Genomic DNA, 12,822 nt, shown 5'->3' with positions numbered 1-12,822 from the left:
CTCCACTTGGGCATCTTTTGCAAATACCCAAAAATAATCCACCGTAAGTTGTTCTGCAATACTATTAGTCTACTACGCTACAGTTCTGTTTACTGGTTGGCTCAATGGTGTAGAATTCAGTTGCTATATATATATATATATATATATATATATATATGTGTGTGTGTGTTTTTCTTGAAAATGACATTTATTGGTGTTGGCCTCTTCTAAATCTTCTCCTGAAATTTCATTTTAGAATATTTTATTATTATAAGAAAATGTTCAAGTGCTGTGAGGACCAGTAATATTCCCTTTTTTTATTTGAATTGTTAATGTTATGCAAGTTGCGGTTGTGGATGTTTTGCTGATATAGTCACACTTTTATTCCGTCCTTTTCTGTTTGGTCCTAAATAGGGATCTTCCTTCTATTGGACACTTTTTAAAAAATAAAAAAAGAAGAAAAACTCCAAGTTTGTTTTGTTAATTGTTACAATCGGAGAAGACATTAGACATCCCTATTTAAATGTTCAGCAACCGAATAATTTAAATAATTAACATCAATAACAATAATGTATAACAAATTAAGTAACTAATGTGATGAGTGAGTGAATGGTTCCATATATTTAAGAACTTGAACTTTGAAAGTTTTGCACAGTAGTACATTAGTTCTATTGAATTGACCTGAGGCAATGAAATCAAAGAGAGGAAAACGCTCAGAGGTAAGTAATGTGTAACAACTAATAACTAAGCCTTTTATACAATAACTTGCCTCTGAAGCTTACTATATATATCTTCAACTCTATGTTTGGTGAAGAATATTCCTAATTTCATTTCATTGCAGGCCTTTTGGCCTTCAATTGTGATGAAGAAATGGCTAAATATAAAGCCACAGGTATATGATTTTAGTGAAGATGAAGTAGACACTGAAACTGAAACTGAAACTGAGAGTGAAGATGATGGTATGATTTTTGGTTTTAATATATTCTTTTTTTTTTTTCCGCCTTTGTTTGTAATTTTTTGACTTTCATGAATCCAGCTTGTTCTCTTAAAAATTCAAGACATCGTCTGCGTCATCATCATGAAGAAGATAATCCACTTAGAAGAACACAATCCAGATTCCCAACTCAAACAGTACCAGGTATTACTTAATTCCCATGCAGTAATCCAGTTCTTTAAGAGATTTAAGAAAAGAATGTTTAAAAAAAGAATAAAAAAAACTGTTTTTCTAACTATTTTTAAAGTTGTGTTCTTGTGTTCTCTTTTCTGTTATTAGTTGCAGCTGCTTAATTATGAAATTTAGAATCTAATAAATATGTCATCATCTTCTTATGGCTTGCATAGCTTTAATTTGTTCTCACTTTTTGGTAGACATTGAAAAAGAAAACATATGTTCTTATTTGGAATCAAATTTGCCTAACTATGGAGCTGAAATATTCTTTTCCAAAATAAAGGAAATTGAAACACTTAAAAATGTCAAACAAAGCAAGAAGTGGAGAAAGTCAAAGAAAGTTTCCAAGCCAAGTAGTTGAATAATTTTCTGAACTCAAGTGAATTACTTACTTCCTTTGATACTGAAGAGTTCAGTGCTATTTGTAATTCAGATGCATCTTGTAAGGGATACAAGCCGAAACATCGAAGAGGAAAATCTGAAACGTTGCGTGCACAATACATAAACACAAAGGAAGTGAGGTTTGGTCATTAATTATCTGGTTATGTAGCATATTATGTAGATGAAGGAAATGTTTAATAAAATAATAATAAAAATTATTATTGTTTTGCAGGATAACAGTTGGAACTTGGAATGTTGCTGGAAGACTTCCATCTAAGGATCTTGAGATTGAAGACTGGCTTTGTAGTGAAGAACCAGCAGATATCTACATCATTGGGTGTGTGTTCTATCAATTTGCCTGATAATTTTGTTATTTACTTTCTACTTTCTGTGTTTTTCTCCCCAAACTGTTTGCCTTTTCACATTAATGACATTTGCACCTTTTTATATTTAGGATCACTCAAGAAACTTTTGGGAGAATTTTATATACCGTGATCTAATCTGATTGTTCACATAGCTCTGTGTTACAAGTTTATTACATAGTTTCAATTACTTTTTTCATGTTATAGTTCATAGAGTTTTGTTTCTGTTGAACTGTATTAATTGATTTCAGTGATATTTATCACCTATTTATTCAATCAGTATATCTTATTTGCAAAGTATCTTTATCTGCTAAATCTTTTCACTGATTAGCACACAAAGGATTTAATCATGCAAAACTTCACCCTGGAATCCTGTAAATTTGTTCTTCACTGGATGCTGAGTTTTTCATTCCTATGGTTCATAAGAATGGATTTAGTGAAGAAAAAATATATGCTTAGCATGCATTTACCATATATCTATCTGTATCCTTATGCTAAACTAAGCCTACTTCATACACTTACACTATGAGTTTCCATTTTAAAATTGGTCTTCTAATTGGTGTTCTGTATTGTAACAGTTTCCAAGAGGTAGTTCCGTTAAATGCCGGAAATGTACTGGGAGCAGAGGACAATACACCGATCCGGAAATGGGAAGCAATCATTAGAAGAACTCTGAACAAAACTTCTGAATATGAAAGTGAAGACAAAAGCCTCAGTGGCCCTCATTCTCCTGTACTAAGGACCTCTTCTGCTCCTGATGTTCTAGCAGACAGTATAGACACTAATCCATTAGATATGATGGACGAAGCGTACGGAAGAGCTTTCGATAATGATGATCTAGGACATGAGGAAGTGAACAACATACTCGGTATAGGGAAGAACTTACAGTTGAGAAGAGTATATGGTGTTGATATTAAGACTACGTTAGATTGGCCAGAACGTCCTCTAGATGCAACTCCCATTGTTGATTCTGGCCCCAAGTTGCGAAGAGTACTAAGCAGCTCCGAATTGAACTGGAGGGGTAATGCTTTGGTGTATGGTGGTGGGATGACACGGTCACACCATAGTTCTGGAAACTTGAATTTGTTCTGGAAAGAGCAGAAGGTGGTGCCTGAAGAAGTAGTAACTGATCCCATTGCACATGTGTCTGACATGTTATCTGATGAGGAAGATGATACTTTTTCTGAATTGCCAAATGACAAGGATGATAATGGGCTAGGCACCATGAAATCGCATCCTGCTTATGTTCGAATTGTTAGCAAGCAGATGGTGGGGATCTATGTATCTGTCTGGGTGCAAAGGAAGTTAAGAAGACACATTAATAACTTGAAAGTTTCTCCGGTTGGAGTTGGCCTTATGGGCTACATGGGAAACAAGGTAATGGCTTAGTTCTACTTCCACATTGAATGTGAGTGAGTCACATCATTTATAAACATAGGTCGTAGGAATATTTTTTAGATGAGACATTAAGGCTCTTTTTGTTATCTGTTTCAAGACACAAAATACTGAGACGTTGGGAAAATAGAGAAAATTCAAAGTAAAACTTTCCTAAGAAAGAAACATTTTGGTTCTTTATGTGCTTGTCTTTCTTTTTCAAACAAGTTTACTATACTCCCTGGTGTCTATATTTGTGTCCTGATACAGTTACATTGAGAACAAGACAAAAAGAACAGAAACAAAAATTAATATTTTTGTATTTTGTTTGGTGGTGAATGAATATAAGATAAAACAAATAATAAAAAATTTAATTTATCTTTTTTTCACACAAAATTTAGAATAAAAATAAAATAATAAAAAATATAATTATAAAAATTTGATAGTAATAATAAAAAAAATGAAAAAATAAGTTGTATATTCGTTTAGTGTCTTTGTGTCGTTCCTGTTAGAAAAGATACAAAATACACTACTTCGATGTCCAAGAACACAGTCTCTGTCCATGTCTCACCTGTCAAACACAATTTTATCATTTTTATGTCTTTGTGTCTATGTCTCAGTGTCATGTCCTTATAAACAAGCACAGCCTAAGAGACATCATGACATTAAGAATTTCACACAAGTGTTAACTAGGAATCATAAAACATTTCACTATAAATTATTGAAGAGGTGTGTTTAGATGTGTTCACAAGAGTCTACTATGTAGACTCGTCACATTGCACCCCATCATGGTGTAGGGTGCTTGTTGCTCATTTATTAGTACACAATGTGAGAGGAACAACACCCAGGTCATGATGTTCTACAACGTGATCAGTGGTTGTCCATATGCATTGCATATATGAAACCGTGAAAAACTCACCAAATAATTGTATATGTACATTTACAACTCTGAACTTGCTTATTCTGACCTGACTGGTGCTGATAACATTGTTCCCGATGCAGGGGTCTGTTTCAATTAGTATGTCTCTCTTTCATTCGCGCCTATGTTTTGTTTGTTCCCATCTGACTTCAGGTCAGAAAGATGGGGCTGAGCAAAGACGAAATGCAGATGTTAATGAAATTCTGCGACGCACATGCTTCTCGTCTGTCCTTGATTCAGATCAACCCCAGACAATCCCATCTCATGAGTAAGTCTTATTTCATGCTGAAAGTAATTTGATACAGTCACTTTGAGCTTCCAAAAAGCAAGAGACTATCACAAAATGTATGTTTGAGTAAAGGATTCTATGAATTGGATTGTATGATAAAAGAATCACCATAACATAAGATTTAGTTATGTAACTCTATATAAATGGAGTCATCATGTTTTATAAAACTTGGCTATATGTCCTATAATCCATGCAAGTAAAGTCTAATTTGAATCCTATCTAAATTAACAAGTGCGAGTTAAGCCACAAATGTAGATTAATTTAGGCAGCCTAACATATTGGAAGCATTAGTTGCTGGTTATATAACTTGAACTTGTGACCTCGAATTAACTCAATTGTTACTCCAAGGCTCCCCTTAAAATTCCTTTTCTGGATAGAAGAAAGAAAATAACTTATAGAAAGGACTTATGTAATATATATACTGTTAAACATAATAGATTATCTGTTGCTTCTAGTAAAGCTTTTTCAATTGAATAAATTCACATAAGTGAAAGCACGAGTATCGTGGAGTGGACTTCCTAATGAGTTGCTCCTTGCTAACAGTCAGATGTTCTGGTTTGGGGACCTAAATTATCGTATCAACATGTTAGATGCCGAGGTTCGAAAGCTAGTAGCTCTGAAGAAATGGGATGAATTGATGAATTATGATCAGGTGAGAATTTGATTTCCAGAATAGACTAGATTCTTTGTCTCTAATGTGTGTTTTCTTAACTTTTATCAAAGAATCAATGCTTAGAAATATGGATGGTAGCTTCATCCATTAAGAGCTACATACTTGGAGTTACTAAAAGGATTGGAAGTTTTAACAGATAAAATGAATTTATTACTAATTCCCGCTCCTCATTTGCAGCTAAGCAATGAGTTACATAGTGGACATGTATTTGAAGGATGGAAAGAAGGACTGATAAATTTCCCACCAACTTACAAGTATGAATTCAATTCTGATAAATATGTTGGAGAGAACCCAAAAGAAGGGGAAAAGAAGAGATCTCCAGCATGGTAAGTCAAGACCACGATCTCAAACCTGTAAATCTCTAATTGGTGCATGCATTAACATTATAAATTGATAATATCTAGTAAAAAAAAATAATAATAAATATAAATTTATATTAGTTATTTCACCAAAAATACTTGTGGAGCATTAAATGGTTGTAAATGTTTCTTAAACAAGTATTAAATGTGCTTAGAGTTTGATTCTGAGAATAGGACACAAATACAAAGATAAAGTGACAAAGGCAAGACATAAATTTTTGTCTTATTTTCATGTCCCTACTTCAGAGAAGTACATAGAATACACAACTTTTATTGGCATGTCTCCATATTTGTATCCTATGATACATCCCCCTTGCTAAACATTGAGATGAAAGTACTCTTCCTATTTCCCATTAGGACAAAGTAAGATGCATTTAGTGACTGTGGGGTAAAATTATGCAGGTGTGATCGTATATTGTGGCAAGGAAAAGGAATAAGGCAACTTGAATATAGGCGTGCAGAAAATAAGCTTTCAGATCATAGACCTGTTAGTTCAATCTTCTCTGTCGATGTTGAAGTCTTTGACCAACGCAAGCTACAACGAGCTCTGAATTTCACATGTGCTGTAGTCCACCCAGAGGTTTTTCTTCCAAATGATGATGGCTTGCAATTTTACTAGATACACATTAAAGATGCAGAAATACAATATATATATATTGGTAAGTAAGAAAATCCACAAAAAGAATAGCATTCTATCAATTCGCAAAGGTGCACTTCATTTATTGAATGGTTCACTAAAATTCTCTCTGGATGAAAATGTTTTTGGTAAAAGTCAAAAGATCATTCTCTTGAAGTTATCTTTAGTAATAAAATCCAAGTATTTAAACCTTTGAAATGAGAAGATTCCAATATAACTCTCTCTATTCTCTCGTTTGTCACTGCCATATTTTGTTCCTGAAGATCCTTAAATGAATGATATATTTTGACACCTTGAATCAATATGTGACATACCAGAAGGAATAGTCACAATGAAAGAGAGAATTGAGGAAACTAACTTCTTGGTCAGTTGACAACATTGTAGGTGAACATGCTATCTGTTTGAATGACTTCGCTAGCTTCCATGTGCTGTAACAACTTCAACTGGTTTACGTTGGTGTAGCGTGCTAAAATGTTTGTTATCTTTGAAGTCTTATTGACAAGGAGAAACAGCTGATAAGTGGTAACCTGTTTGTAAATTTAGCTTCAAGATGTAACAATCAAGGCTCATAATTCTCAAATTTATGTGCTGCTGGAAGCCTCCTTTTTAAAGGGTCAGTCATTTTGGGAAATATGAATCGAAATCATCAGTATTCAGATAGAAAGAAGATACAAACAACAGACAAATGTATATAGGCATACAATAGATTCATGTTGGACTTCCTCTTTTTCCTTTTTAAATGTGTTTTTTCATATCTGGTATACAACTACAGTGTTATCCAATTTTGATCTCATTAGTTTGTATGTCCAACAAGAACAAATTTTCACTTTTGATCAAGGTTCCTATCTCATTATGTAAAGATTAGAGTATCAACATAACATTCCTCATAGGCAAGAACCATGAAGAGTGAAAAACAAACAGCATAGGCCAAGAGTACCATTTCAATCTCAAGCAATGCTATTTAATGGTGCTGAAGATAGTGATATATAATAATAAATTTAATATAATAAAATTTATAAAATACAATCGAAAAATGAAATAGCAAAAACAATAGAAAGCAACATTTCCAACTTTTTAATTAATAATGAAATCATGTTTTTAAAAAATTGGTTAGCACCTATAATATATTCAAATTAAATCCTATTTAAGTATTTATAATAAAATTTCATATATCAACAAACGTGAATTATGTTTTAAATATAAATTCATGTTAAACTAAACTTAAAAATTGATAATCAAGAAATTAAACATTATTCAAATTGGTCACCTGAAACAAAACTAAGTTGCGATACGTGACATTTACAATCATACAGAAGAAACAGAAGTATAAATAGGTAGATTTAATATGGAATTCAAGCAAGATTAACAACCAAAAGATAGAAACTGGATGTTATTACTTATTACATTACATGAGTGGTACCTGTTAATCTGTTATGCAATTTATTCAACCGTCTTAGGCACTAGTCAGGCATAAAGTAGGACATCGACTAATAAAGTAATAATACTACAATACCTAAGCACTTGAACACTATTTACAACCTTGATTGTGTGAATCGAGAGCAACCAAATTATGATATCAATATATAATGTGTGTGAACATATAAGTAAAGAATGCATTGTAATTTATCAATGGACTTAATTTAAAAGGAAGCCCAATAATTATTGGAAGCAGATCAATTTGGGGAATTATTTCTGTGTGCACACTGAAGACTCTGCTGAGCTCGCAATCTATCTAAAAAAACTAAATGTCGAACAAGTTCTACTACTCCATTTGTCCACTTACTGCTGCTTCCTCATCCTCAGCATCTAGTTCTTGTTGAACACCTTTGACCTGTAAAGCAAGCAACATTTGGAAAATTTTTTCATGAAATCCATTCCATTAATGTTGCTTTGATAAAATATCCAATAATCGATGCCAATTTCAATACACTAGATAACAAGCTTAAAAATAAAAAAGAAATATTGATCAAACATTTCTGGAAAAAAAGAGCTATGATCCCTATGATAGTTAAATCCAAATTTCGCAGTCTGAATGTGAAAAATAATGACAAGGAAATCAAGTTTTGTAACTGTCGCATTACGAATTCTAGTTTCTAAGCTTACAACAAAACGAAGCTGCTGCATTTTTTTATTAAACTAGATGAGCCAAAACAAAATTTGTTTCAAAGCATAAGCATAATCCACAAGGAAACAAGAACAGTATTAATTTTAGCACAAGAAGATATCCTAGAACTTGTTTACCTCAGGTACATAATGCATCAACATATTTTCAATGCCGGATTTCAGAGTCACCGACGAACTTGGGCACCCACTACATGCTCCTTGCATCCTAAGTTTTACTATTCCAGTATCACTAGAGAAAAACCGAAACACAAATTAACTCAGTACAAATATAATTCCATAGTGCCCGTAGTTGCATGCTCTTCCAAAAGGTTTCATCGACATGCTTCAAGACCAAAATAAGAAACTATAAGAACTTACGGATCAAAACCTCGATATTCAATGTCCCCACCGTCATCTTGCACAGCCGGCCGAATACGAGTCTCCAACAATTCCTTGATCATTGCAACGGTTTCCGAATCATCCTATACAAAAGGCATGCATGCTACCTTTTAGTTTAGGCCTCTCAAATATGGTTGAGTAGATACTCAAATGTACTTCAGGGTTAAGACAATTTTCATGCTCCAAGACACTTAAATACAAGTGGGAATACGCCACATTAGTGGGGAAATTGTGACTTTACATCAAAACCCAAGAACAAAAAAAGAAAGGTACAAGAACAAGACACTCCTATATCATGTTTTCTTCCAGTTGGCACAACACAATAGAAATTACAAGAATGGAAAACGATGTCTACCTTAGCAAAATGTTTGATGACTAAAGTGATTAACCAAACTTAGTAGCAACTCACACATGACACCATCTCAAAGCAAAAGTCATTATATTGCTGATATAAATCTAGCATGAGTACTTATTAAACCGAATGAAACAACGGATTCAATGACAAACACATGACGTACATTCACGTTGGTTAGCAAAAGCCAAAGACCTCATAAACTAATCACAAAGAAGCATGGTTCACATTTGCTAAAATGACAAAACATACATAATGAGTGGCGTAATCATTAATACAAAACAACATAAGCATTTGAATCAACTAGAAAAAGAACATGGATGCATAATATTTACATCTTGAATAGCTGTATCCATGGCTGCAGCAGCTTTAGAGTCCAAAAACAACGGCTGCCCAGAGGAATAGAAGTCCATAATGGCCGCAAATATCTCAGGCTTCAGGAACTCCCAAGAAGCTTCCTCCGACTTCGTCACAGTAACAAAATCAGACCCGAAGAAAACCCTAGTAATCCCTGCAACACAACCACAAACACGGATTCACCAAAATGCAAGCTACAAAATGAAAATGAACTAGCGGACAAACAAAAATACCATCAATTCCAAAGAGTGACTTAGCGAGAGGCGAATTCATAGCCGAACGCATGTTTGGGAAGTCGGCGCTTCCAACTTCCATGACAGGCTTCTCGGGATAGAACATGAGAGACAAAGGATTCGGGGTAGGCTGCGTTTGGATGAACATGTTCCTCCTTTGCCCTGTTACAATGCACAGTTTGAACTGAAACAAACATAGAATAACAACTGAAAAAAGCGCAATGCGGAAGAAGAAGAAGACCTTCGAATCCAAAGAGGGTGGAAGATTTGAGTGATGGTAGTGGAGAGGCGGAGGGATAGAAGGCATTGTGGTAGTGGCTGTGAAACGACGCCATCGTCCGCATGGGATGAATAACGAAAACGTCGTCGTTCTTAGTCATGGGTTTGGGCGTTCGGTGGGGAAGTCGTGCTCGTGCTACTAATCGGAAAAAGCTTCTCGTCATTAGTTCCCGTCTCTTCTGACGATGGAGGAGGTGGGAGCTGAGGTTATTCACTTGTTCCTTTATGTTACGCGGTGTCACAAAAACGCAACCACTTCGTAGCAAGGTTCTGAAAACCGAACCGTTCATGAAACCGTTTTAATTACTGGTTTATTAATTTAGTGGTCTAATTGATTCAACTGAAAAAACGTTTTATATTAAAATAATAAATAAATTATAAATAAACATTCTAAAATATAATTATAATCTAATATAAACTTTAAAATATCTTTTAAATGCTGAAGCTTTTGCTTTCAAAGTTTGCTATAAGAGAAACCAAAATCCTTTCTTCATTCTATAAATGTTTGCCGCAATGACATTGATCAATAAAGCAATTACATCCAAAAAAATACCAAAAAATATCAAACAATTTCCAACTTTGGTTTAAATTTGTCCAAGCAACAAAGAAAAAGAATCAAGGTTTCCTCACCAAAAAAAAAGAATGAAGGTTCCTCCAAGTAGCAGCTATACAATCCATATTATTTAACACAAACTAGAAGTTCAGAAACCTCATTCTTCCATAGCTACAGGCTCAAAGCTATTGCCACCTAATTCTAACCTGCCACCTAACATAACACAAATTTCTAATCAAGAGAGGTGTCTCCGTTCTCACAACAAAATTGTATTCACTTGAAGATACTCAAAAGAAATCAGGAAAAGCAAAAGGATTTTACAATAACGCAGAGCTAAACTTGACACTTTAATGCTCCTTCATCATGTTACTCAATAAATCAACAAAGCAGTCACAATCCAAGCACATGTAAATCACAAAACAGTCAAACAGACACAAGTCAGCAACACATCACTAATCAACTATCACGAGACATTCAAAATCAATAATGAATAAATTAAAATCACAATACAAAAACAGCAGCACAGAGCTTCAAAATAATCAATAATCAATAAAAAACAGCAGAACCAGAATAAATCAACAATCAAATAATCATTCAACAAATATTAACAACACAACCAGTCAAACCAGACCTTCGAAAGACAGAAACAGAGCGTAAAAAATAAGAAAATGATGAACAAGTGAAGAACAAATGAACAAGTGAGCACCGAGCTAATAAGTAATCAGTTAGAAACAGTGCAATGATTGCCATCAAATAATCAACATAGTCACAATCTAGGTACAATTAAATCACAAAACAAAACAGTAAAACACAACACACAAAATCAGTAATGAACTAGAGCAAATTACTAATCAATAAAGGCAAAGACCATTATGCCGACAACAGAAGTAAATGAGCAAATAAAAGCTTTCATCCCAATTGGCTTTGTATTCGGGAGACATGGGAAAAGGCTCGTTTCCGGCAATAATCCTTATCGCAATCAATTATTCATCAATTATTATTACAAAGAAAAAAATACATACCTAGGGCTAGAAGCAGGAAGCCTGGAAAAAAGCAGAGCTGGCAGGGATATTGGCTGGCAAGAGGCAAGACAGTGGCTGACAGGGTGGAAGTATAGAACAGAGCTGGCGCCGCAACCGAAAGTGGTGCTGGCAGTGGTTTCGGCTTTCGAAGATCAACAGACCTGGCTGCGCGATAGAAAGTGGCTGCGCGAACAGAGCTGGCTGACGTTGGCTTGACGGAAGTTGCGACTGTCCAGCCGTCCAGGTGAGTACTGCTTCGCGTTCTGGAGAGTGGAGACGAGAGGGGTAATGGTTAGGGAAGTTAAGGAGTTAGAGTTCAGCAACCAAAAGGGAGTGGATCCTCCGGTGAGAAAAAAACTGGATGGTATCCAGTGTTCAATCTAACCATTCATTACGCTCTCTCTCTTATTTATTTGTGGTCCTACTCATTAAATCAAAGGTGATAGATCACACTGGATTCTATCAATTGTTAAAAAAATTGGAGAGGATCTTTTTCCCAACCAAAATGCAGCCGTTTTTGACACAATTTAAAAATCGGCTGAGTTACGATTCAGTTTGACTGACCGGTCTGAAAGTCTAATAATGGTTTTTTAATCTGACGGTTTTAACTTCTGTCCGAATCGTAATTGGTAGCGGTTCACGGTTCGATCGGTTCGATTGACCAATTCGAACCGGTTTTCAAAATCTTGCTTCGTAGACGAGATAAGTTTTAAATTGGTAATACATTGACGATCGGATTTTCTATCGGTAAAGAAATTTAAAATCGCATTGTAAGTATAGCTTCTAAACCAACAGAGAATCCTTTCGTACAAAAGTTTTGTTTGTCACTTAAGCAAAACCAATAAAAATAAATAACCGAAGTATTCAAACCTCGGGTCGTCTTCTCAAGGAATTGCAGGGAAGTATGATTTATTATTGGTTATGAAAAAATATATATTTTATTTTGGGTTTTTGAAATAAGGAACAAGTAATTTAAATGACAAGAAAAATAAATTAATAATTAAGAAAACTCTTAGCAAGGTATGAAAATTAGAAGTCCTATCCTAGTTATCCTTATCAATTGTGATGAGAATTGCTCGTTGCTCCCACTTAGTCAACCTCTAACTGTGAAGGTAAGTCAAGTGGATAAATCAATATGAATCCTCAAGTCCTAGTCAATTTCCAAAGAAAGACTAGAGTTAGTGAAATTCAAGTCAATTAGCAACTTCCAATTATCAATCAACAAAAGAGTTTGATAACTCAAGAGTCTCTAATTACTCAACCAAAGCCAAGAATATAGAAAGCTAAATAAAAATCATATATCTGAAATACCTCAAATTATATTAAATAGAAAGTTAGATTGAACATAGGAATCCATAAATCAAATTGGCAACACCAAGTAAT

General features: G+C 34.4%; 2 protein-coding genes across 4 annotated transcripts; one reads left to right on the top strand and one right to left on the bottom strand.

Moving 5' to 3' along the window:
• Window positions 1-482: 482 nt before the first annotated feature.
• On the top strand, window positions 483-6,978 carry LOC130936628 (type I inositol polyphosphate 5-phosphatase 2-like). 2 transcript variants are annotated; one of them, XM_057866726.1, is made up of 11 exons: window positions 483-698; window positions 821-938; window positions 1,016-1,117; window positions 1,581-1,668; window positions 1,761-1,865; window positions 2,469-3,267; window positions 4,267-4,451; window positions 5,016-5,124; window positions 5,323-5,471; window positions 5,907-6,163; window positions 6,526-6,978. In XM_057866726.1, exons 1-10 carry the CDS (start codon window positions 669-671, stop codon window positions 6,121-6,123), a joined length of 1,902 nt encoding a protein of 633 aa, XP_057722709.1. In that variant the 5' UTR covers window positions 483-668; the 3' UTR covers window positions 6,124-6,163; window positions 6,526-6,978. The 2 variants fall into 2 exon arrangements, with proteins under 2 accessions (XP_057722709.1, XP_057722716.1); XM_057866733.1 differs by having other exon boundaries at window positions 536-698; window positions 6,511-6,978.
• Window positions 6,979-7,685: 707 nt separating this feature from the next.
• On the bottom strand, window positions 7,686-11,757 carry LOC130961155 (nifU-like protein 4, mitochondrial). Of its 2 annotated transcripts, XM_057886887.1 has the most exons (8): window positions 11,440-11,757; window positions 10,495-10,630; window positions 9,827-10,134; window positions 9,586-9,747; window positions 9,331-9,506; window positions 8,623-8,726; window positions 8,383-8,494; window positions 7,686-7,972 (listed from the first exon to the last, which is right to left on the bottom strand). In XM_057886887.1, exons 3-8 carry the CDS (start codon window positions 10,026-10,028, stop codon window positions 7,904-7,906), a joined length of 825 nt encoding a protein of 274 aa, XP_057742870.1. In that variant the 5' UTR covers window positions 10,029-10,134; window positions 10,495-10,630; window positions 11,440-11,757; the 3' UTR covers window positions 7,686-7,903. The 2 variants fall into 2 exon arrangements, with proteins under 2 accessions (XP_057742870.1, XP_057742864.1); XM_057886881.1 differs by lacking the exon at window positions 10,495-10,630.
• Window positions 11,758-12,822: the final 1,065 nt, after the last annotated feature.

This window comes from Arachis stenosperma, chromosome 1 (genome assembly GCF_014773155.1).
Source record: "Arachis stenosperma cultivar V10309 chromosome 1, arast.V10309.gnm1.PFL2, whole genome shotgun sequence".
NCBI lineage: Eukaryota > Viridiplantae > Streptophyta > Magnoliopsida > Fabales > Fabaceae > Arachis > Arachis stenosperma.
Note: the sequence above shows the minus strand (reverse complement) of the source record. Positions and strands in the feature narration are given on the sequence as shown.

Coding starts and splice junctions, on each gene's coding strand:
- LOC130936628 (XM_057866726.1), top strand. CDS start 669: ATGAAATCAAAGAGAGGAAAACGCTCAGAG. Junction 5,125..5,322: donor AATTGATGAATTATGATCAG/GTGAGAATTTGA, acceptor CCTCATTTGCAG/CTAAGCAATGAGTTACATAG. Junction 5,472..5,906: donor AAGAAGAGATCTCCAGCATG/GTAAGTCAAGAC, acceptor AAAATTATGCAG/GTGTGATCGTATATTGTGGC.
- LOC130961155 (XM_057886887.1), bottom strand. CDS start 10,028: ATGACGAGAAGCTTTTTCCGATTAGTAGCACGAGCACGACTTCCCCAC. Junction 9,507..9,585: donor GTCACTCTTTGGAATTGATG/GTATTTTTGTTT, acceptor GTTGTGTTGCAG/GGATTACTAGGGTTTTCTTC. Junction 7,973..8,382: donor TGATGCATTATGTACCTGAG/GTAAACAAGTTC, acceptor CTTGCTTTACAG/GTCAAAGGTGTTCAACAAGA.